We start from the raw sequence: 20,964 nt of genomic DNA, 5'->3' as shown, positions 1-20,964 counted from the left end.
ACAGCCTTCAGGTTCTGTGGTCCAAATGGTTGTAATGAAGCGATTTAAAGAGTACCATTCTTGAACAAACCCTTTGTTACCTTGCTCACACTGATCTAAAGCTATACCTGAGGAAAAGCCACTGCTAGAGCACTTATTGCTCTCTCAGGAGACTGCACCACTACGGTACACACTCCAGCACCTGCAATACACTTCAGAGAAATACTGGAGAAACACTGGAAATTGAGATGTACAAGGTAAGACTCTGCGTACAAGTACAGCACTTTGTCTTTTTTTACTCTCTCTCTTTGATAAGAGGGTTACAATGATAAGCGTGCGCTTGAGCTCCATCTATAAAGGCAGAAAATCTCAGTCTTTATCATTGCAAACAAATTAATATAAAAAATCTCTTTGGGGAAAATCTTTTGTAATAGCTTTGTGTGTGCCTTCACATCAGTGGCCTTCCTAATTAAATCTGATAAAAGGGCCACTCATAAATTTGAAGTCACCTTGTGTTTAAGGTGTAAAAGGAATCCATGGTGCAGGCAAGATGTAATTGACTTTTTTTTTTTTTAATTTCCATGGTGACTGACTTTATTGGAGCAATACATATTTTCATGATAACTGCATTTTTAACAACAACAACACAAAAAACAACCTATCAGATTCTTTTTGATGTCCCCATGATGCGCTCAAGAGCTAGGTAAAACTGCTTTCTCATTTTTTTGGGCATGAAATGAGCTCAAAATATTGTTCCTTTAGAGGTACTCCTTTGAGTACTTTAAAGAAGGCCTTTTAAAAACTGCCCTTGAGAAAACATGTTGCTGCTTTAGATAATCCTTGACCTGTATCTGCTCTTCTTTTGCTATTTTCTCTTCTGTTGCATTTATGGATTGTATGTGTTTTACCTTTTGAAATATGTTAGTGAAAGTGAAATTGATTGCACTGCTTTTGGCCAGGACTCCCTTAGAAAGAGACCTTGCATCCCAATGGGACCTTTGTGGCTACATTAAGGATAAATAAAATGAAATCATCTATACTACAGAGGACAGAAGCATAAAGGTGCAATGGTTCGCACAATTACTGATTACTGTCAGTGTACTTCTTTTCATAGCATATTACCTAGGCCTATAGTCACAGCAAGGTATATATATAGGTAAATAAATAATTAAAGATTCACTACAAGACCACAAAATATCAGCACAACGCATGATGCAATGCAACACAATACAACTGCCCTGCAACAATAACTGTTTACTGAAAATATTTCATTTTTGGTCAAACTACTACTTCAGCTCTCTGTGTACTGACCATGTCACACTGGGACTAAGCTACCTGGTGTTGTGTAACATTACATGAAATCTACATTTATTTATTCAAGACTTAATTTACTCTAATTGAGGACCAGAAACATTAAAATACCTCATAACATAAAGCATTCCAAAACAAGAAAACTTCACCCTACCTTGAAACAAGTGCAGAAAATTAGGGGATTTTTTTTCCTCTAAAATAATCAATTTTATAATTATTTTCAACAGGCCGAATAATTATAAGCATAGTTTTCTGGACAATTGTTAAGCGGCACACAGAGCTACTGTATAACAACTTTCAGACCGACACGGTTGTCATTTTCACAGCCAGCACCCACGCTGGGTGAACAGCTGTGCCAATCTGTGCACCCATGGGCGTGTAGGTCTTCAAAATGAGGTGTTGTCAGGAGCATTGTTGACGTATTCTAAGGCAGCAGAAAGTGATTGTGGCAATGAGTAAAAAAACAAGAAATGGCCCAAAAATTAGAAATTAGTAAAACATTACAAGAAGACTACCTGAAAATAAGCCTAAAAAAATAATAATTAAAAAACAGAATAAAATTTTTAAAAAAGAAAGAAAAAAAATCACCTTAAGAAAATGCTAAAATAAACTAAGAAATATTTTTTCCCTATCTTTGATAATATCTAATAATCTTCCTGCAGCCAATTTTTTGAGTCAATTTCTTGTACCCTTCACTAATTTTTGAAAATTTGCAGGACACTTCTTGCCAAGCTGCTCCTTGCCTTTTCCCTGTGTTTTCAAAAGAAATCAAACCAATTTTCTCTGGTCCTAGAGGTTTAAAGTCTTGTGAAAGGCATCAACAAAACTGATTTTGATCCAGGTTGTGAGGGGTTAAAGGAACCATTATTTAGATAGTAAGATGTACCTACTTGGGCTGTTTCACAATGCATAATACTGCTTAAATCGCAGAGAGCAGAGCAAAGCTGCAGAGCTGCTGTTTGCTGCCACTCTGCAGCACACTCTTCATTAAAAGAGAAGCTGCGAACATTTACACACGAGGACCCAAATAACTTCATTGATTATTTCAGAAGCTAATGGTTTAATTTTGTATCATCTTCTTTGTACATTCATTTTATAACTACAGGTGATTAAATGCTGCACAATATTTGCTGCAGTAACATTACTGCTCAACTCGCTCACTCCAATATGTGGAATTAGCATTAAAGGACTAAATACAGCCTATTTTCCCCCTGTGCCTTGCTTTGCACCAAGTGTGAGCTCTCTTACACCAGGCAGAAGTGGTTGGACACGCTGTAAAAGCACACGTGCCTTACGTTTAAGAACATAATATATCGATTGTTTGAATAGGGCCCTAAGTTTTTTGCTCACTGTTACAAGGTGTGTGAGGTATTCGACAGACTACACCAAGACTATGTAAAGCTGGACTTAACTCTAACCAACTGATCGAGTTTTATTACAGCCATATTTCAAAGTGATTGATAATAATTTAACCGAATGTCTAACTCTACTGGATTACTGAATGAAGGTAAGCCATAAAAATGTATTAACACATTTAAAAGCACTTCGTTGACACTCAGTTGATGCCTTCCATAACGGCAACTTCAGCCACATTCTGGTAAGACAAGAGCTCAAATCAAGATCTGTGCAGAAGGACGAGCAGCAACACTGTGGTTCAAAAGATCAAGGATTGACATATGTGTTGCTTAGGCCACATTTTCACAATGCGCCATATATTCATATATTCAAAGATGCATCAAGGTGGCCACTTCAAGCTGGTAAAATGAGTCTTAAGTGGCAAGCCATGGCCAAAGCCTTGTGCCAAAAACTGAGGACTAAAAGGAGTAAGTAACGTGCCACATTGCTGGTTGGTTTCCACACATAAGTTTCCACAGGGACTGACACAGACTTTCAGTAATCCCAGTTTCTGGGACACGGGCTTTCCTGTGAGCCCCATTCTGCTGCCAGAAAATCCACGATTTTCCCTGAATTCTGATTCATTTGATCCTGTTAACTCACTAATCCTCCTTCTCTGGATCACCCCCAAATTTTTTTTTGCTTTCACAGATTCAATTGTTGTCTAATGTTAGCAACTACATTTAAAGACCTGTCAATCAATTTGTCAGTGACAGCAGCCAGGCTTTAGTCTTGGGTGTTGAATTTTGCTAGCGGTGCTACCCTTTTGTTTACATTTGGATCTCAGGTTGAGCCTCTACAGCTCATTGCACAGGCAGTTCGACTGGCATGCATCGCTGTGTGTTAACTGGAGTGAGAAAGAGGGAAAGTTTATGAGCCATTTATATTGTGGATAGAGAAGCCAGGATGAGCCTGGTGCCTCTGGTTAGCAGCAGTGAAGGATCGCGTGTCACAGTGTCAGACGGCAGGCCTCTCTGTCTCCATGTACTTGCCTTGGGACGCACACAGGCATATATGAGGACATATGTGCGTGCGCACGCGCGCATGCACACGCACACGCACACGCACACGCACACGCACACACACACACACGCACACACACACAGAGGCACCTTGGCCGAGTCTACATAACAGCTGCGGGACAGACATGATGGTGGCGACACGCAGCCATCCTTGTAATCCCTCTGGGCAAAGAAAGAATGGTGGCCATTGTGTGTGTATGTGTGTGTGTACATTCCTCTCAGTTTTAATGTCTGATTTCAACCTGCCATGAAAACTGTCATTTGTGCACATCTGTGCCTAACTAAATTTCATCCGGCAAGCATGGCATGTTCAAAGCACATCCCATCCTGACCACCCAGCTCACTCAGCATCGTCCAGCCCCGCAGAACATAGCTTCCCTCTCTTCCCATATATTAAAAATCACATTGTTATATACACTTAGCCAGCAGGAAATCACAGAAATATTTCTGCTGAGAGAGCAGAGCAACAAGGCCAAGCGAACGGTCTAAAAGCTCAGTCGTGAGAGGTTAGTCAAGGCTGAGGAGACATTCTCCTTTTAAACAGCTGGGCCTGCTTATCTCCTTCTGGAGAAGCTAGTAGAAAAAGTGTTGCAGGAGCAATATTTGGTGTGCTTGGTGCTAAGAATGCTATAAATCTGTGTGACTGTGTGTGTGCGTGTTAGCAAAATGCTTCCTGAGGGAACTGCATTTTAAGACCACGGACACATTATGCTACTATTGTGTGCTGTCTTGTCTCTTTACACTAAGATTTTAAGCCATTACTATAAACTACTTAGTTTGGCTATAAAACTTTGTTTTGTTTTGGACCCGATTCATTGTTTTTATTGCACCTGAAATGAGGATAAGCTGAATGTGCATTGTCTGCACTGCTGCAAGTGGATCCACTGATTATACTGAATGGTGTATTTTATAATGCACCAAAGGGAGTGCTGTTCATATACACAGATTCTGTTATTCTTTTAAGACGGGTGACTTTTTTGTTAGTTTGTCTTGAATGATGATAAAATATTGTTAGACAAAGTGTAAAAAACAAAGACAAGCATCCTAAAAAAGCCCACTTAGAATGTTAATTTGGTGACTGAATGCACTTAACGTTTAACCACTGGCAGAAAGAGGAAAATTCAACAATTAAGAAAGTCTGCCAGAAGCCAAAACATTAACTTAGAGCTACAATCATGAAGGCACAATGAGCAGAAAATGGGTGCATGAAAGTACAGGGATAATATTTAACGACCAGTTGGAGCCTTCAAGCCCACTATCTGTACCATGAAGGGACACTGGGAGAAAGTGCTGCACATTTACATAAGTGTGAAAGCAAACCACAGAGGGGTAAGTAAAACATCATGAGAAAGAAGTAAGGAAATGTAATAATTTACTTTGAGCTTAGTCATTGTGGGACGGGGGCCACCGACAAAGGGAAGCTGCGTCTCCTGGCCTTCTTCTTGCTCCAGTAGGTTAGCTGTGTCATCCTCTGCTGCTGGTGCTTGGAGGCTGGACGTGGGAACCTGGGGGACAGAGAGCGCCATCCCACAGGCCTCAGCTGCTCGCAGGACCCCAGGTACCTCCCGGACACGGCTGTACCAACGCAGCAGGTGGGGGAGCTGATGTAGAGTTCTCGCAGTGTGTGCTTGGAGTGAACACTATCAACGACAATAAAAGAAGTGAAAGAGAAAATAAAAAAACAAGGAGATATTGATTAAGTGACTCATCTGACATGTCATCTCCAGTGGAGCGAGATGTCAGGCTCCAGCAGATTTCACTCATCACGCTGGTGGATGGATGGACGCGAGGGGGCCGGCAGTAAAAACATTGTTGGCAGGTGGGCAGGGTAAAGACACAAACAGAGTCGTGATCAGAGGCGCGCTGTCACTGTGTGTGACTGTGTTTGGAAGAAAGAAGAAAGAGAGAGGGGCACAGTCGCACAGAGGGAGAGGGGGCACTCTGTGGTAGTCGAACAAGTGGGTGGAGTGGATAGGATCCGTCGTGGCCACATGTGTCGCGGACAGTGACGGCCCGTTAAGAGGAGACACGCTAGGCTGAGTGTGAAACTGGAAACCACTGGAGCACAGCTGACTACTAAAAGCCTCATTGTGAGAACTTGAGTTCATTCCCACAGTCGAGGAACAGTTGGAGGCGGCTGAAGGGTGAAATGGAGGTTGAGACCCACTTCACCGCCTGACAGTGCCGCATTCCTGATCAATAACAACATACTTTAGAACTAAATAGCTGAGTTACTGTTTCAGTTACTTTAATTGCCGCTACCAGCTTTACATGTAAAATATGCAATTACTCTACGTAATGAATATTCAAAAAAATGTTCCTGAGCTTTTGAAGTGTTGCAGATGTTTTTTTAAGTTAGTTTTAAGGTCAGCATAACAACCCACCAATTCTTGATCTGTTGCAGAAAGAAAAATGCTCCCAAAGGAAAGTCATTGAAATGCATTTCAACCTGCTGCATTTGAATAGAAACCCTCCCATACACTGTTATCACTCTTTGCCAGGTGGCTCTAGACCACCTTTGAGAGCACAACCTGTGCCAAGTCTGATGCAGCGAGTCTTCTTAACTCAACTTTCTGCCTGGATGGATCTGAAAGGAGCTGGGTGTACTGTCTGCTCACCCTGACCACAGTGTCAAGACCACAAGTCATGCATAATTTGACCAGTCATCAAAATAAAGACATTAAAAAAGTAGGACTGTAGCGGATGTCATGTTGGGTTGTTGTTGTTTTTTTTTTGTTTGTTTTTTTTTTACATTTTAAGCTTATATTGAGTTTTTTTTTTAAATGTAGCATTGAATGTCTGTTTCTGATGTTATCACCCTAAAACCTGGCTCTTCAACAAGGGGTACGGGACAACTGGAGGTCCTCAGAATGTGGGGGTGCCAAATAAATGTTTGATCATTTTTAAGCTTTTTTTCTTTCTTTTCAAACATTAAGGTATGTCTTAAAATAAAAACAAACATTAATCTATCATATCATGCATATTTGTAAAGACTGCTTCCTCATCTACCTGAAAAGCAAATACAGGTCAAGACTGCAGCATTCTGCCTGACAACCTCCATCTGCCTGGTTTAAAATGCAATTTTATACTATATATGTAATATGGGGTCATTGCTCTGTCTCTTTCATAAAAGGGTCCCTTGGCCTAAAAAACACTGAAGACTCCTGCAGTACAAAATAAAAAAAAATGATGTTACCAAGGCAAATCTGCACTGCCAAACCTGCAAAAAATGCATTGACTGATGCCTGATCTTTATCTGCATTTGGTTTAAACATAATAGACATGCAAAAGAACAAAAGTTTCGAAGTATTGGGTACAGCCCTGAATGGCACCATCTGTATGAGGTGACATCAGACTTTAGTCATGTGTGTTACTGTTTATGTTGAGACAAAGCCTTGCACGGCTACACTTGATTGCTCTCAGCACAATTATGGGTATTTTGCTTACAGTAAACTCTGTGAAGTTCAGTGTGCCGATGCATCGAAAGTAAAAAGATTATACAGGAAATATGGCCATTGATAATATCATTAAATGAGCATGATGAGAGCAGGGTCCTTAGCTACAAGGGCTCATTACTGACAACACTTATAAATCATAAACTTCAAGGTCCTTACCAAGTAGTGATGAATGCACGGCAGCAGCACCACGTCAGTTAGAGTGAAGTACAGTCCTTCAGCAAACACATGCTCCAGCGGAGGCAGGTCTGTCGTCTTCACTTTCCTGATCTCAGAGTTCTCTCTGGTGGTCAAAGTCGGAACTGAATCCACAGACAGCTTGGCCAGAGCCGCCCTGAGCTCCAGTCCGTCACTGACCTGAGGTGTGTTTCTTTGGCCTTCAGGGGACTCATACTTTTCATTCTGTCTCTGCTCTTGGAGTTTCTGTCTCCGTATCTTGTCATCATTGTGGACTTTGACAGGCTCCGCTAGCCTTCGCTCCAGGGTGAGGATGGAGAGAGGCAGCTGCTGATATTGATTTGTGGGATTTTTGAGGAGTTCTTCAACAGCAGAGGGGATGCCAATTTCACACAGTCTGGTCCACCTGCTCACCTGAGGGCGAGAGAAAGAAAAGCTTTTTGAGGTCAAATACAGCACTGTCCTTAAAAGTACTTTTTATTATTGTGAGATGTTATTGATGTCCGTCTCAGTATAATGCTGCTGACACTTTAATCAAACCCCAGTCAACATGCTGTGAAATTGCACTGACCATAGTCATTCTAGAAAAGTAATTGTTAACTTGGGCAGAAAAATGTGCTCGACCATGTGAATGAAGAGTTTGTCAATTGATGGCTTGAAATTTTTTTTAGCTACAGACGGAGCACAAAATTAAGAACCTTAGTTGACTTTTACCGGCAATAGTTAAGTCTGTATTTTAATAATAATTCCCAAGGAATTTTTTGTTAAAGAACTACATACGATAGAACAGAATGCCTTTATTGTCATTGTACATAGAATGTACAACAAAATTATAAGTGCTACGTCTGATCAGGTGCAGTAATGTAAGGGGAAATGCAAATTTTAAAAAAAAAGCAAATATTTGATCAGCAGACACACTCAGACATAGATTAGTATAAATATTTGATTAAAAAAAACTGTATCACATATTGCACATCGATACTGGTATGCATAAATTGGTACCCAAAGTTGGGAAGAACTAAGATAAAACCTGTAAAAATAGTAATTGATGTTTTATTTATTATTGGAAAGTACATTTTTCATATACTGTATGTTAAACTGTATGCATGCCCATTGACAAATTTCACATTTGCATTTGCATGCACAGCTGACCTGCTGTGCACTGACTAAAAGATGAGGGTCTGCATACCTCTAGAGGTAGTTTAGAGTACTGCATGAGGTGCTTGAGGTTTTTTTTATGTATATTTAATAAATATCTATGGCAAAATGTATAAAATAATCATATCACTAAATTGTAGGGGTGTAAATCAGCAGCTTCATCATAATATATTACATAAATTCATGGGACAACAACATAATATTAGCTAATATCACAAACTCTGCCACGATACTATTTCAATTTGATTAAATTCAGGAGCTTTTGATCAGTTTGAGACGATATCAGTAAAGATATTCATTGTGTTTTTTGCAATCAATCAAGATTGATGTATCGTTACACCATTACTGAAATTCAAGTGCAACTTTTAAAAAAAAGACAGGTCAATGCAACTACAATGCCTACTTAGTGTTATTGCACAATGACAAAAAAATGGTTTGCCATGAATTTAGTGATGATTTCTAAACATTTGAAATGAAAGATTTTTTAGGTACAAAGTTCTCATTTACAAAATCAGACACTGATGGCTCAGTGCTGCCATGTGCCTCTTTCAATAGGGTTTTTATTCCCTGCCAAAAATGTTTTGTGTGGGTCGGAGGGTACTTGGCTGAAAAATTGAAAAGTAAAAATAGTTTGGGAGCCACTGCCAGATATACTATGCAATAAATGAGAAATAGTTACTTGGAAGTGTGTAAATTAAAAACTGTCTCAATTTTCTCTATGATTAAAACCAAATAACAGTCTTTTTTTAAAACATTGTGATTGATTTACAGCTTTAAATAAATTCCTTTCTTGTAAATTATGGAAGCCATACATTTAAGTGTTTTAATGACTGACACTGACATAATAGCATTATGTCACTCTGTACAGGGGCTGCAGGATAGGCAAAAATATCAGAGTGCGATTATTTTTGATAGATATTGTCATTGCAATATGAGTTGCAATTTCAGTGGGCATGGTATATTTTGCATTTCATTTTCAATTAAAACAAGATGAATGTGTAGGCTCATGCACACCTTCAATAATGAGGTGCACCAGAGGAAATTGCCCTTAGATGAATAAATGAGAATTCCCACAATTCCCTCTGTGGCTCTACGCCAAATATCTCCGACATACTTGTGACATATGAACCTTCTAGGACCCTCAGGACATCTAGAGCCGGCCTACTGACCATCTTAAGAGTTAGATCTAAACATGGTGAAGCAGTGTTTTGTTATTATGCAGCACAGACCTGGAATAATGATGATGTTAGACGAGCCACAACTCTGACCACTTTTAAGTCAAAGCTGAAAACGGTACCTTTCTTACACTGCCTATTCCACCTGGTAATGAATGCAAAAACCATTTTAAATAATCTTTTTATCTTTGCACCTCTTGTCTGCACTTTTGTTATTTTTAACGGTGATTTATTGTAAATCTGTATCCTTTATAATGTTTTTATATTTTATTACTCCATAAAGCACTTTAAATTGCCCTGTTGTATGAAATGTGCTATACAAATAAAGCTGCCTTGCCTTCATTTCAAAGTCAATATCTGCTGATACCAATGGCATGCCAATATTACTGTGCATCCCTAAATATTTTTGATTAACTGCGCAGCCCTACTATGTACACTTAGTATGAATAATATTCTTTCACATCACAGGCACTGCGTTTCCATGACACTTTGAATGTGGAAGAGAAAATTTATCGTAAATCAAAGTGTGTTTAATCACGACTGGCTCCAGAGTACAGCTCGATCCAAACTCCTGCAACATTCATAAATGCCACAACACAAAACTTGTTCTTAAAACTTTAAGTGTTGATGTTAAAGTACCCTTTAACCCCTCGCTATTACACTTTGCAAGTAAGTGAAGTTGTAGCCACAAACACCCACTATGACTGACACAAGGCCTCAGGGGCCTTGTACTTTGGTCATGTGTGTCCCTGCTTGCCGTTTACCTCTGCACAGGCCTTCAGACAGGTCTTCTTGAACCCCAGCAGCGCCAACACATCATTTCTCGAAGGATCAGCCTCCAGGGTTTTGTTGATGATGTGTCTCAGGACCACAGCCAGCCCTGCTCTGCAGAGCCTCCCAGTCTCATCTAAGACAGCAGGCAGGCGGCAGCCCCTCACCAGCTGAGGCAGATCCTCCGACTGAATATCAGACACATCCAAACCCTCTGGTAGCTGACTCCTCAGTGACTGGGAGCTGGCGGGTTTTGTGAAGACCAGGAAAACTTTGAAAGACTTGCACTCGCAGTAGGACAAGAGAAACAGAGCGATTGAGGTGTGCAGAGGAAGATGCAGCTTCTCATTTTGGGAGCATACTTCTAGATAGAGGGAGGAAGGCTGCTGTTTTACCTCCGAGTGCTTCATCGCTAACGGTGCTGTGGAGGGACACAGGTGGAAGTTAACAATAGTTTAGCTAAGAAATGCGCTCTGGTGATTTTTTCAGTGTGGCAACGAGAAAGTGTTAGCTTAAATAACATGTAGGATTCGGTGCATAAAGTAGCATTAATAAATACTTACAAAAGCCTCAGTAATGCGAACATGTACACCGGCAGTTTGAATAAATCCACGTTGTTTTGGTACACGCTTCCTGCTAGAGATGGCAATTTCTGCACCGAAGCGTTTCGTCACTTCCGGTTTCTGAAAAGGCAGACTATTTAAATTGCATTTTATTTATTTAATTTTTTTTAGCATAACATGCCTTAACCAGATGGTAGAGTTGGTACAATAAGATTGAGGTGAATTAAACACATTTTCATGAAGACATTGGGACTCGAAATGTGCTCTATCGTACAATTGAGCAGGACGTTAAATGGTTATTAAATCATGAAATACACTTTAAATACTTAGAACGAACTTGGTGACGTTGCATTTTATTATATATTAAATTTCGAGCTTAAAAGTATGATGTTTTTTTTTAATTAAAAAAAAATCCACAACGGTTCCGCGCGTGTAGATTACGGACACATTCAACGGTTGCACAGGGAAAACGTCCGCCCCGGCAGCTCATGTAGGAAGTGTTGCTCAACCGTTAGTTGTTCACCAAAACGAAAATACCGGGTTATCTGGCAGGTTTTCACCAGGAGCAGGGCGTGAGGTAATGTGATACAACTGAAAATGACAGTCAGTGAATGTGTTTTTGTGACAGACAGCTGACGGAGAGCGTTTCAGTGCTCTGTGTTCCTGGTCCGGACTGAGAGCGTCACCGAGCAAACAAATGAAATCATTGGAAAGGTGTATATTTCTATTGTTCAGGGTAATAAGGGCACTTTGGACTCAACCTAGAGGCGTAGATTAGTTCAGACCAAAAGCACACAGGTGTAAAGAGACTGAACACTTGAACAGTCCTGGTCTGCCTATTGTGTTTTGTCCTCTTCCAGGCTTTTTTCTGTCCATGTCTACTCTTCTGTCCTCTGTCTTCAGTTTGTATTAGCGCATATTTTGTCAGTGTCCCAAATGTGAAAACAATACTGAGTTGCTGAGTCTAGGCTGCATTGAAGAAAAAGATAGCTATTTGCCTATAAATATTTCGGTCATTTTATTTATTTAAATCAAAGGGAAGACGTTTGTTTGTTTACTTTTTTATTAAAGTGTTAACAGCCCAGTTTCGTATAGCTAAATGTGATAATGAACCTAAAGACTGTAGGCAAGGCAGCTTTGTTTGCATAGCATGTTTCATACAACAGATCAATTCAAAGTGACATAGCAGACTGTACATTCAGTTATTTCAGGTTTTAGTCAAAATTAACTCTGCAGTGTCTTTATTGCAGCTCCAGCTTTTGTTATGTTTTTTATGTTTCAGTTTAATGTCAATTGTGTAACCTTACTAGTCTCAGAATGACATAGCAGTTGTATTTTGATAAAGTTCCTACTGATGATTATAAGCTGACATTATTTTATTTTCCCCAGTTAAAGCCATGGCTGGACCTGTCAGTCTGGAGCTGGATCCCATCTTCCTTAAGGGACTGAGTTACCTGCACTCCAAGAGTAAAGACTCAGCTGAGAAACTCAAAGCTTTACTAGACGAGTCCCTTTCAAGAGGAAGTGATTCATCATACCGTTCGTTGCAAAAAGTAAGGTCTTCATCACGTTTTCACATTGATACATCCTGAGTCTGTATATACTTCATTATTGTTCATTTTTCTTTTAATTTCATCAGTATGTAATTAACACAAATGAATCAAAGTATTCTGTTTTGTTATTTTGTCCTCAGGATATTGAAGTGTCCAAGGGGTCTGTGTCAAAACTGAGCTTAAGTAAACAAGACTCCAAGTCCTCCTCAAGTTCCTCATCCTCCAGCAGCAGCAGTAGCAGTAGTAAATCCAGCTCAGAAAAGAGCAAGAAAGAGGCAGATAAGAGACCCACTGAGAAGGTACGGAATAAATAAACACTTCCAAATAAATTCTTTTTTTATTTTTTTAGAATGAAGGCCAAAGCAGCTAAGTAGCTTTTTTTCTCCTTTTTTTTGCTCTCAAGTTTTTTTAATCCAACAGCACTATACAGCAGAGCTACACCTAAGGAAAGAAAGACAACACTGTTTCATGCAGCCCAGATTTGTCCTTATAGTGCAAGAAAAACACGTGTAACTCCATATAGGACAGCATCGTAACCACAAGGCTGGCTGAAATTTGACAATGTTGGTAATTGCACTGATTTCAGCATGCATTTTCCTAACATACATTTTCTGCCAAACTGACAAACAGGTCAGAGTTGATTTGGGTGAGGTGGACCCACCAAAAAAGCCTCGTTTGGAAAAACAAGAGAATCGCTCTTCTCCTATCACCGTTCAGACGAGTAAAGACCTTCTGCCAAATATTAACGACTACGATGAGACCAATGCTGATGACTTCGCCATGGAAATGGGCCTTGCTTGTGTGGTTTGCAGGTACATCTTAATAAATTGCAAATTAACTACATGTAGATTATTGTCTAATACATACATGCATTTCAGTCTTATTAATACTCATTCTATGTGTTCTCAGAGCATAAAAAGGTAAACTTTGGTTCTAAATGCTGATGTGTTTTTAAGACAAATGACAGTTACGATGGGAAACCAGCTGGTTGAGTGCCAGGAGTGCCATAATCTGTACCACCAGGACTGTCACAAGCCCCAGGTGACGGACAAAGAAGTGAATGATCCACGGCTTGTGTGGTACTGTGCCCGCTGCACCAGGCAAATGAAACGCATGGTAAGGAAAATCAATTATATTCAAGTATGTACCTTGTATGTAGCCATTGGTTGTGTGACAGATCAGTGTCCAGTAATGTTATTAGTTTCTGTTTAAAGCTAACTGTGTTTTCACTTTAGGCCCAGAAACCTCCACAGAAGCCCTCCCCTGTCTCGGCATCATCAGCGCCTGTTGTAAAAGACACATTAGTGAAAAAGACGGAGCTTAAAGCCAAGCCCGACACAGCCAGCACCTTCCAGGCCTTCAAAAGAACAGAAGTAAAGGTACATGTGCCGATGGTATTCTGTTCAATTTAAGCCACAATAATATGAGCTCCGGTGTCACCATGAAGTTCAGCAAAATCTAGGATTCATTATCCCCAAGTTATGACTAGCAGCAAGTGAAAGAAGAGCAACAGCGGTCAAAATTACTCTGAAAGGTAGTCAACAGAAATCCCTGCAGAGGAGAATGAGCAGCAAGTATACATTTTTTTAAAGGATCAGACTGAGTTCTGCAGCCTAAATCATATTGCAGTACAGTATCATTTCTCCACAGGGATTGGGTTTAAAACTTTTCGGAGTACATTAACTTATTGGAGTTCACCACTGGGTTATTTTGACAGCAAAAAGCCTGCCTTGTAGTATGTGATTCGATTATGTTAATTTGAGTCGGAGTGGGAGTATCTGAAGGAAGCAAGTTGAGATGTTGTCGAGCTTGCAGGTAACTCTGCTGATTGACATCATCTTGATAAATATGTATTTGCTCTGTTACACATTGATCTGAAGATATGTGTAAAAGATAAGGCTAGAGTTATTCAATTCTTATCTTTTTTGTCAAATCACATGGAAAGACTAAAACTTACAGTGTATTAGTTCATCTCTGAATACTTTCTGACTTCTCTAAGTTGTCTTCTGTACTGGTAAAAAACAGATCACGAATAGGCTTGGGCGCCATTATGGTATTATGGTTATAGTGTGATTTTCAATACCGTCAAAAAGACAGATGCTTCTCTTTCTATTAAACCGATACAAAGATACTGTGCACAACATGCGCCACCATGGGGGAACAGGCCGCTAAAATGAGAGCGATGGTGACTATGAGTGGTGGGGATATTGTTACAGGACTAGTAAAAAAAAAAACCCAAGATGCTTTAATAAACATTGAAATTGATTTCTTGGTGTTTGACTTGACTCGATTTTGAAACTGTAAAGGTTATTACTGCAATATAACAGTGTTGACTTTATGTTAAACTGTGATCATTGTGGTCACTGTTTATAATTTCAGGCATCCACAACATCAGCCAATCCCACCGGCAGCTCCTCCACCGCAGGCAGCGGTCTCACAGGCTGGGCTGCATTTGGCGCTAAGACAAACCCATCTCTTCCTGCCAGCTCCAAACTAGGTTCCTCAGCCTCAAGTGGGAGCCACAAGACCTTGACAACTCCATCTGGCCAGAAACCTGTCGGGCTGTCTGGGCTGGCAGGAGCCAAGTCGGGACTTGGTAGTGCAAAGATACCTGGAAGCGGAAACGGGAACGGCTCCAGCCAGGTGCCTCTAAAACCTCCTCCCCCCCTGACTCTGGGTAAGCAGCCACTGAACCGCTCAGGGAGCAGCGAAAACCAAGGGAAAGGGTCGACTCCATCAGGAGCTGGCTCCCCGAGTGGCTCCCAGGCAGGTGGAGGAGGGAACGGAGGCAATAATGGAGGAGGGAATGGGAACAATGGGAACGGGTCAAAAGCTGCACCAGGTGACAAAGCACCAACATCCCAAGAGTCCCAGCTTAACGCCATGAAACGGTTACAGCTGGTGAAGAAGAAAGCAGCGCAGAAGAAACTGAAGAAATGAGTAAAGGTAGAGAGACAAAAGAGTGGGAGTACGTATGAGTAGAAAATAAATAATTGTGGAGTTAGTGCCAGAGCAGTCTGTTTGTTTTAAAAGAGCATCTGTACATGAGTAACACCATACAGTCAAATACTTGAATCTTACTTTGTGTAAACGCTGCTGGACTGTGTGCCTCGTTCTGTCATAACAAGTCTAACCGTTGAAAAAGTCACTGTCGCTTTTTATCAAGAAACGTCATTAAATCTCTTCTTATAAACTGGCAGTAGCAATGAGTTTGTAGCACGTGGTGTCTTTGTATGTGAATCATGATACTCTGCAGGGCAAATTAAGAATAGATTGTATTTATTCCTGATATTATTGGTAAAATATAAATGATAACATTATAGATTTAATTATTTCACATTCACATAAAATATATATACTTCATTTATGAATCATTCACATATAACATTTACTTCATTTGTTAATCGGTTCACATATAAAATTAACTTAATGGATAAATCACTTCATTATCAAAATAACTGATCTCAGGCTGACAACCAAACTGAGCTAAACAAAGATTAACTTCATGGATAAATCTCTTCATTATCAATATAAATTCAACAACACTGAATTAGAAAAAGTGCTCAGCACAGTGCTCTGTATTTTCCTACCATTATTTAGATACGTCACAGAATATTGGTGAGCTCTTGTGTCATGATCTTCTGAGGGCAAAGCAGTTTCAACATCAACACTTTTGGTATGAGACCTATAATAACATCTAGTGATACCCTAGTGCAATTTTGACTTACACTGAGCAGAAATGTGGCGTGTTCAACATTCAGGAATATTTCAATTATGTATTAAAGTGTACGTTTGTTTAAAATGCCACAGGTTGGTTTTTGGAGGGGGTTCTGGATGTCCTGTGCATAAATAAAGGGCCTCTATTTATGCATAGGACATCCTGCCAAGATAGTTGGCAGGAACATATCCCCTCTGTCCATTAGCTTCAGCTAACCACCACTCCTTATTGCCTCCCAGGTCACAGAACTTGAGTATGCGGACATGCTGGTGCTCCTGCAAGGTCAGCTCTTGGTCACAGCGTGCTTGAAATGCATACACGGCATAAAACTGTGGACAGAGGCACAAATCAGATGTAATCAGGAGTGAACACAAACTGAACAAAGGCACTTTATAGTTTACCTCTCCAAAATAAAAAAAAAGCAAACCTTAATGTGCACTGACATCATGACATAACACTGAAGTGTATCCTCTTGTAAATCCAGAAGGTGGCACTGTTTATCAGCTTTCCACTGCGACTGAACTAACAGCAGTCTTAATTTTCATTGGTTACAATCAACTGACCCTCGTCAGCACTTTATATTTTAAGACTAATAACTGTGTCATGTTAAGATGAAGATCAGAATCATATTTGGTAGCCATAGCAGATGAAGACTGACAACAAGAAAGATGAAACCTTGTAGAGTTGAAGCCAGAGTGACAGCACCATCATCCTTTAATGTTACTCACCCCATTTAATTTCAATGCGAGCCAGACAGAGACGCTGTAAAGCTATCAGCTGTGCAGCTACAGCACTGGCAGAGCTTCTGCTCATCCAGTCTCTATAACTGCACACATCCCATTTTACTGGCCCACTATAATAACAAGCCTCATAATTCACAGGTGGAGTCTCATGTGAGGAAGCACTTACAGCTGGTTAAAGTTACATGGCTTACTGAGCTGTTGTTTTATTGTAATTATGTGGCTTATTTTGTGTGGGTTATGTTGTGTTTCAGGTTTGTCCCTTATCTTTTCTACATTTTTGATAATGCTTAATTCATTTGAAAATGTATCTGCAATGCACATGGGCATGCTTGAGAGGTAGGGCATGTAGTCTTTCTGCAACCTTGCAAAGAGCATTAAAGGGACAGTTCACCCCAGTATGAAAAAAGCATATTTTTCCTCTTACCTGTAGTGCTTTGTTTCATACTAGATTGTTTGGTGTGAGTTGCCAAGTGTTGGAAACAGAAAAAATATACATCATGAAAACTGCTCACAACAAGGTCTATCTATCGATCTATCAATCTATCTATATATCTATCTTTTGGCGCTTAGAGCTCCACAAGCCAAGTGCCGTCCACAACATTGGAGAGAAGGCAGACATCTTTACAGCCGATATTTCCAACATTCTGCAACGCACACTGAATCAAGGTAAACTGATAAAAAGTACCACAGGTAAGAGGAAAAAAGGTGCATTTTTTTACTTTGGAGTGAACTGTCCCCTTTAAGCATCTTGACCTTAACTGTTCTCAGGCTGACAACCAAACTGAGCTAAACAAAGATTTTTTTTCTGTTTCCCTTTTTTTCTAAGTGCTGCAGAATCCTTAAATGACATCCATATGGTGCAAGAAGAGTGCTGAAAAACACACACACCTGCTGAGAGTCGGTGTCCAGTGTGTCCTCCAGGTCCTCAGGGCTCTCTGGCTCCCCCTGTAGTCCAGAGAGGGACGAGCTGCTGTCAGTGGTGTTGAGGTTAAAGCTGCGCAGGCTGCTGCTGCCACTGCCTGACACAAACAGGCTGATGTCGTCAAAGTCTTCATCCACCATGGCAGGCGGCTGCTGCTGTTGCTGCTCTTTGGCCATCTGGCCTGCGCGCTGGGAGTCCCTCAGAGGATTGTACTGCTTCAGGAATGTGGAGTAGACGTAGCCCTGTGAACCTAACAGTGACACAAAGGGACAGTTTGTCAAGATGCCCAACCTCTGAGTTCATTTTAAAGGTTTGTTTTAGCCATAATGCAAAAAACAAACAACCTTTCCCCTATTGTTATCTTACAATGCAGCTCCAGAATTTGAGATCTCTTAGATTTCTGCCTCCGTGCTCAAAACACTTAACAATTACAGTGAAAAATGAGCACAGCATTTTTTCAGAAACATTGTCTCAGTTACTCTGGATAATCCATAGGATGTCAAAAATAAATTAATATGGAACCCACAAGTTGTTTCTCAGCCAGAACCCAAAAAATAACAGGGTTTTCTTGACCTGTAGAGTGAAGCGTAATGACATCAGTGAGCGTGTCATATTCCACAGGTTGGAAAGAGAGGTTGAGAAAGCAACAAGTCAAGTGAGAAATCCTCAGCGGAAAAAAAAAGATTGTGCAGTGGTTTTATAAGAAGTTGGTCCACATACACAAACATATTTGTAATAACAAAAACAAAAACTAACAAAAACTTATAGATTGTTAATGCAACCTGCCATTTTGCTATTATTGTTAAATGCTGTTGTGCAATCCCCTCCTGATAATACATCCTTGATTACAATGGTGCCACTCAGAACTGGTGGAAGCGTGATGGATGGAAAAGAGGTAAGGGAGATCTGTGGATTATCTAGAGAAACCAGGAAGTTGTTTGAGTTTTTCTAAGCTATTTTTCGCACTACATTTAAAATTCCATTCACATCGTAGGCCTATTCATGTGGAAACAAATCTCAGTCAGCCAAAAAAATCTTGGAAAAAATCCCCGAGCTATCTCCATTTCATAATTTGGGCAAACCGACTTAAAATATTTTTTTTTCTTTACGGTATTAAAGTAAGGTAATTACGGCAAAACTGTACTTCATAAGACATTTTCCTTTTTTAATCAATAAAATTACTTCATAAAGATAAGTGGGCATCATATCAGGAGGATACAGGTGTAATATCTCAGACTACATGTCTCACATAAAGGCTGTAATCATAAACTAAAGCATTTGCTGACACAATCTTCGATCCATGTGAGCAAACTGAATGTATAAATGTGAGGGAAGCATATTCATACTGTTGATACCAACAGAAGGATGAAGAACAACTTCCTGGGAATGCTTCTAATCCCAGAGGAAAAGACAAGTCTGTGAAGAATGTTCTTCACACCAAGAAACATGAACACACTCCTTTTTTTTTTTTTCTAGAGCTCATAAAAAAAAAGAAACTTGTTATTGCTGAGTACAGAGAGGCGCACAAGCGTCATCTCTCCGTCCTTGTTTCCAAATACCCATAGGGAAAGGCTTTGTACTCTAGGTAACGCTGCTTACAACGCACAGCGGTTTGTTCCAAACAAGACATTGGGATCTCAGGTGCCTCTGCGAGACGTAGAGGGGAGATGGAGACAAGCTATGGAGTATGGCCCTGTTGTGAGGCAACCATCTCCAGAGGCAGGCAAAGAGAAACCAGCAACCATGACATCACAGGAGCCCCTGGGACTGATTCTTGCGAGCCGACTTGTCAGTGTCAGAAAGTAAAGTTTGGTGTGTGTGTCTGTCGTCTAACAGATGCAGGTGTACTCACACAGGAATGTGTATTAAATGAGACCGATCATACCTGCAGATGATTTACTCTGATGACTTAATTCACTTTGTTTTACTAACAGAATGCACCAAGAGCTACCGCTGCCCAGAAGGTCTTTGTCCTTACACACACACACACACACACACACACACACACACACACACACACACACCCCCACACACACACACACACAAACACACACACACACACACACACACACACCTAAACACACACACACACACACACACACACACACACACACACACACACACACACACACACACACACACTTGCCTCCGGTGTGAACCAGCCAGCGGCTGCTGCTGCCTAATGGGTCCGTGTCCTCCAGCAAAGCTACCAGCTCCCCCTCCAGCAGGCTGAGGTCCTGCTCCTGGCAGCCATTACACTTCCTCTTCAGCTGGTACAGACGGCTCGGTGGGTATTCTGCCAGCAGCCAGGCACGCTGTTCCTCGGTTTGATGCTGCACCTCCGGCACCTGGAGGAGCACAAAGGGTGTAATTATTTGAAGTGGGTCTGGCGTGTGGGTGGTATGTTGTCGGTTATCAGTGTACGAGGGAGGGCGGAAGGTAATAAGCCCCTGGGAGTAGGAGTTTCAAATATATCTATATTCACATGTCCGAGCGCAACGCTCTCACATGTACAGATGTGTATGCATATGTGTACTCCTACACACATATAGGTATATGTGTCTCAGGGGATCGATACCTGGGGGAGTTTTGGGTTTCAAAGTGCCCCAGTTAATCACAGCCTGGAGCTGTCCTCTCTGTCTGCCTTTGATAAGACTTACAGCTGCTCATTTATGGCTTGAAATTGCTTCAGTAAAAAAATTTAAACTCCGGGGAATATGTGTGACTTTAATTTTAACCTGGAGTCAATGAGAAGTTTACAGAGGCAGCTTCCACCACTGACCAAGGATCCAAATAGAGCAGGTTGCAGGACATAACGGGCATTTTAGCCTCTAAATGTGAATAATTTATTCTGAATTATTTCCACTTTACCGCTGTTTTCTTGTCTCGTTGTCTCTCGAAGCTGACTTTTCGCTCCATTAACTTCTGTGCATTATCCTTGACAAAAGTCAGATTGTTCAGCTCATCCATGATGCTGTTCTGCACTTCAGCAATGTTTGACAATGGAGCCTGAAAAGGCAAA

General features: G+C 40.7%; 3 protein-coding genes across 4 annotated transcripts in view; 1 reads left to right on the top strand and 2 right to left on the bottom strand.

Annotated features, from left to right (window-relative positions):
• gstcd (glutathione S-transferase, C-terminal domain containing) overlaps nucleotides 1-11,117 on the bottom strand; it is a 72,037-nt gene extending 60,920 nt beyond the window's left edge. The window contains exons 1-4 of the mRNA XM_042485676.2: nucleotides 11,007-11,117; nucleotides 10,437-10,864; nucleotides 7,322-7,753; nucleotides 5,084-5,347 (exon numbers count right to left, since the gene is read on the bottom strand). Of these exons, the coding sequence (XP_042341610.2) occupies nucleotides 5,084-5,347; nucleotides 7,322-7,753; nucleotides 10,437-10,853 (1,113 nt within the window). The 5' untranslated portion in view covers nucleotides 10,854-10,864; nucleotides 11,007-11,117. The remainder of the gene's footprint in view (nucleotides 1-5,083; nucleotides 5,348-7,321; nucleotides 7,754-10,436; nucleotides 10,865-11,006) is intronic.
• Nucleotides 11,118-11,433: 316 nt separating this feature from the next.
• Nucleotides 11,434-15,768, top strand: ints12 (integrator complex subunit 12). 2 transcript variants are annotated; one of them, XM_042485453.2, is made up of 7 exons: nucleotides 11,434-11,583; nucleotides 12,396-12,559; nucleotides 12,700-12,858; nucleotides 13,190-13,371; nucleotides 13,516-13,675; nucleotides 13,795-13,938; nucleotides 14,939-15,768. In XM_042485453.2, exons 2-7 carry the CDS (start codon nucleotides 12,404-12,406, stop codon nucleotides 15,497-15,499), a joined length of 1,362 nt encoding a protein of 453 aa, XP_042341387.1. In that variant the 5' UTR covers nucleotides 11,434-11,583; nucleotides 12,396-12,403; the 3' UTR covers nucleotides 15,500-15,768. The 2 variants fall into 2 exon arrangements, with proteins under 2 accessions (XP_042341387.1, XP_087932086.1); XM_088075960.1 differs by lacking the exon at nucleotides 11,434-11,583 and adding an exon at nucleotides 11,590-11,720.
• A 53-nt stretch (nucleotides 15,769-15,821) lies between these two features.
• arhgef38 (Rho guanine nucleotide exchange factor 38) overlaps nucleotides 15,822-20,964 on the bottom strand; it is a 24,249-nt gene continuing 19,106 nt past the window's right edge. Inside the window, exons 12-15 of the mRNA XM_042485390.2 lie at nucleotides 20,814-20,951; nucleotides 20,089-20,290; nucleotides 17,909-18,192; nucleotides 15,822-16,606 (exon numbers count right to left, since the gene is read on the bottom strand). Of these exons, the coding sequence (XP_042341324.1) occupies nucleotides 16,424-16,606; nucleotides 17,909-18,192; nucleotides 20,089-20,290; nucleotides 20,814-20,951 (807 nt within the window). The 3' untranslated portion in view covers nucleotides 15,822-16,423. The remainder of the gene's footprint in view (nucleotides 16,607-17,908; nucleotides 18,193-20,088; nucleotides 20,291-20,813; nucleotides 20,952-20,964) is intronic.

Source organism: Plectropomus leopardus, chromosome 3, assembly GCF_026936395.1.
Source record: "Plectropomus leopardus strain MGB_pleo_1.0 chromosome 3, ASM2693639v1, whole genome shotgun sequence".
In the NCBI taxonomy this organism is placed as follows: domain Eukaryota; kingdom Metazoa; phylum Chordata; class Actinopteri; order Perciformes; family Serranidae; genus Plectropomus; species Plectropomus leopardus.
Note: the sequence above shows the minus strand (reverse complement) of the source record. Positions and strands in the feature narration are given on the sequence as shown.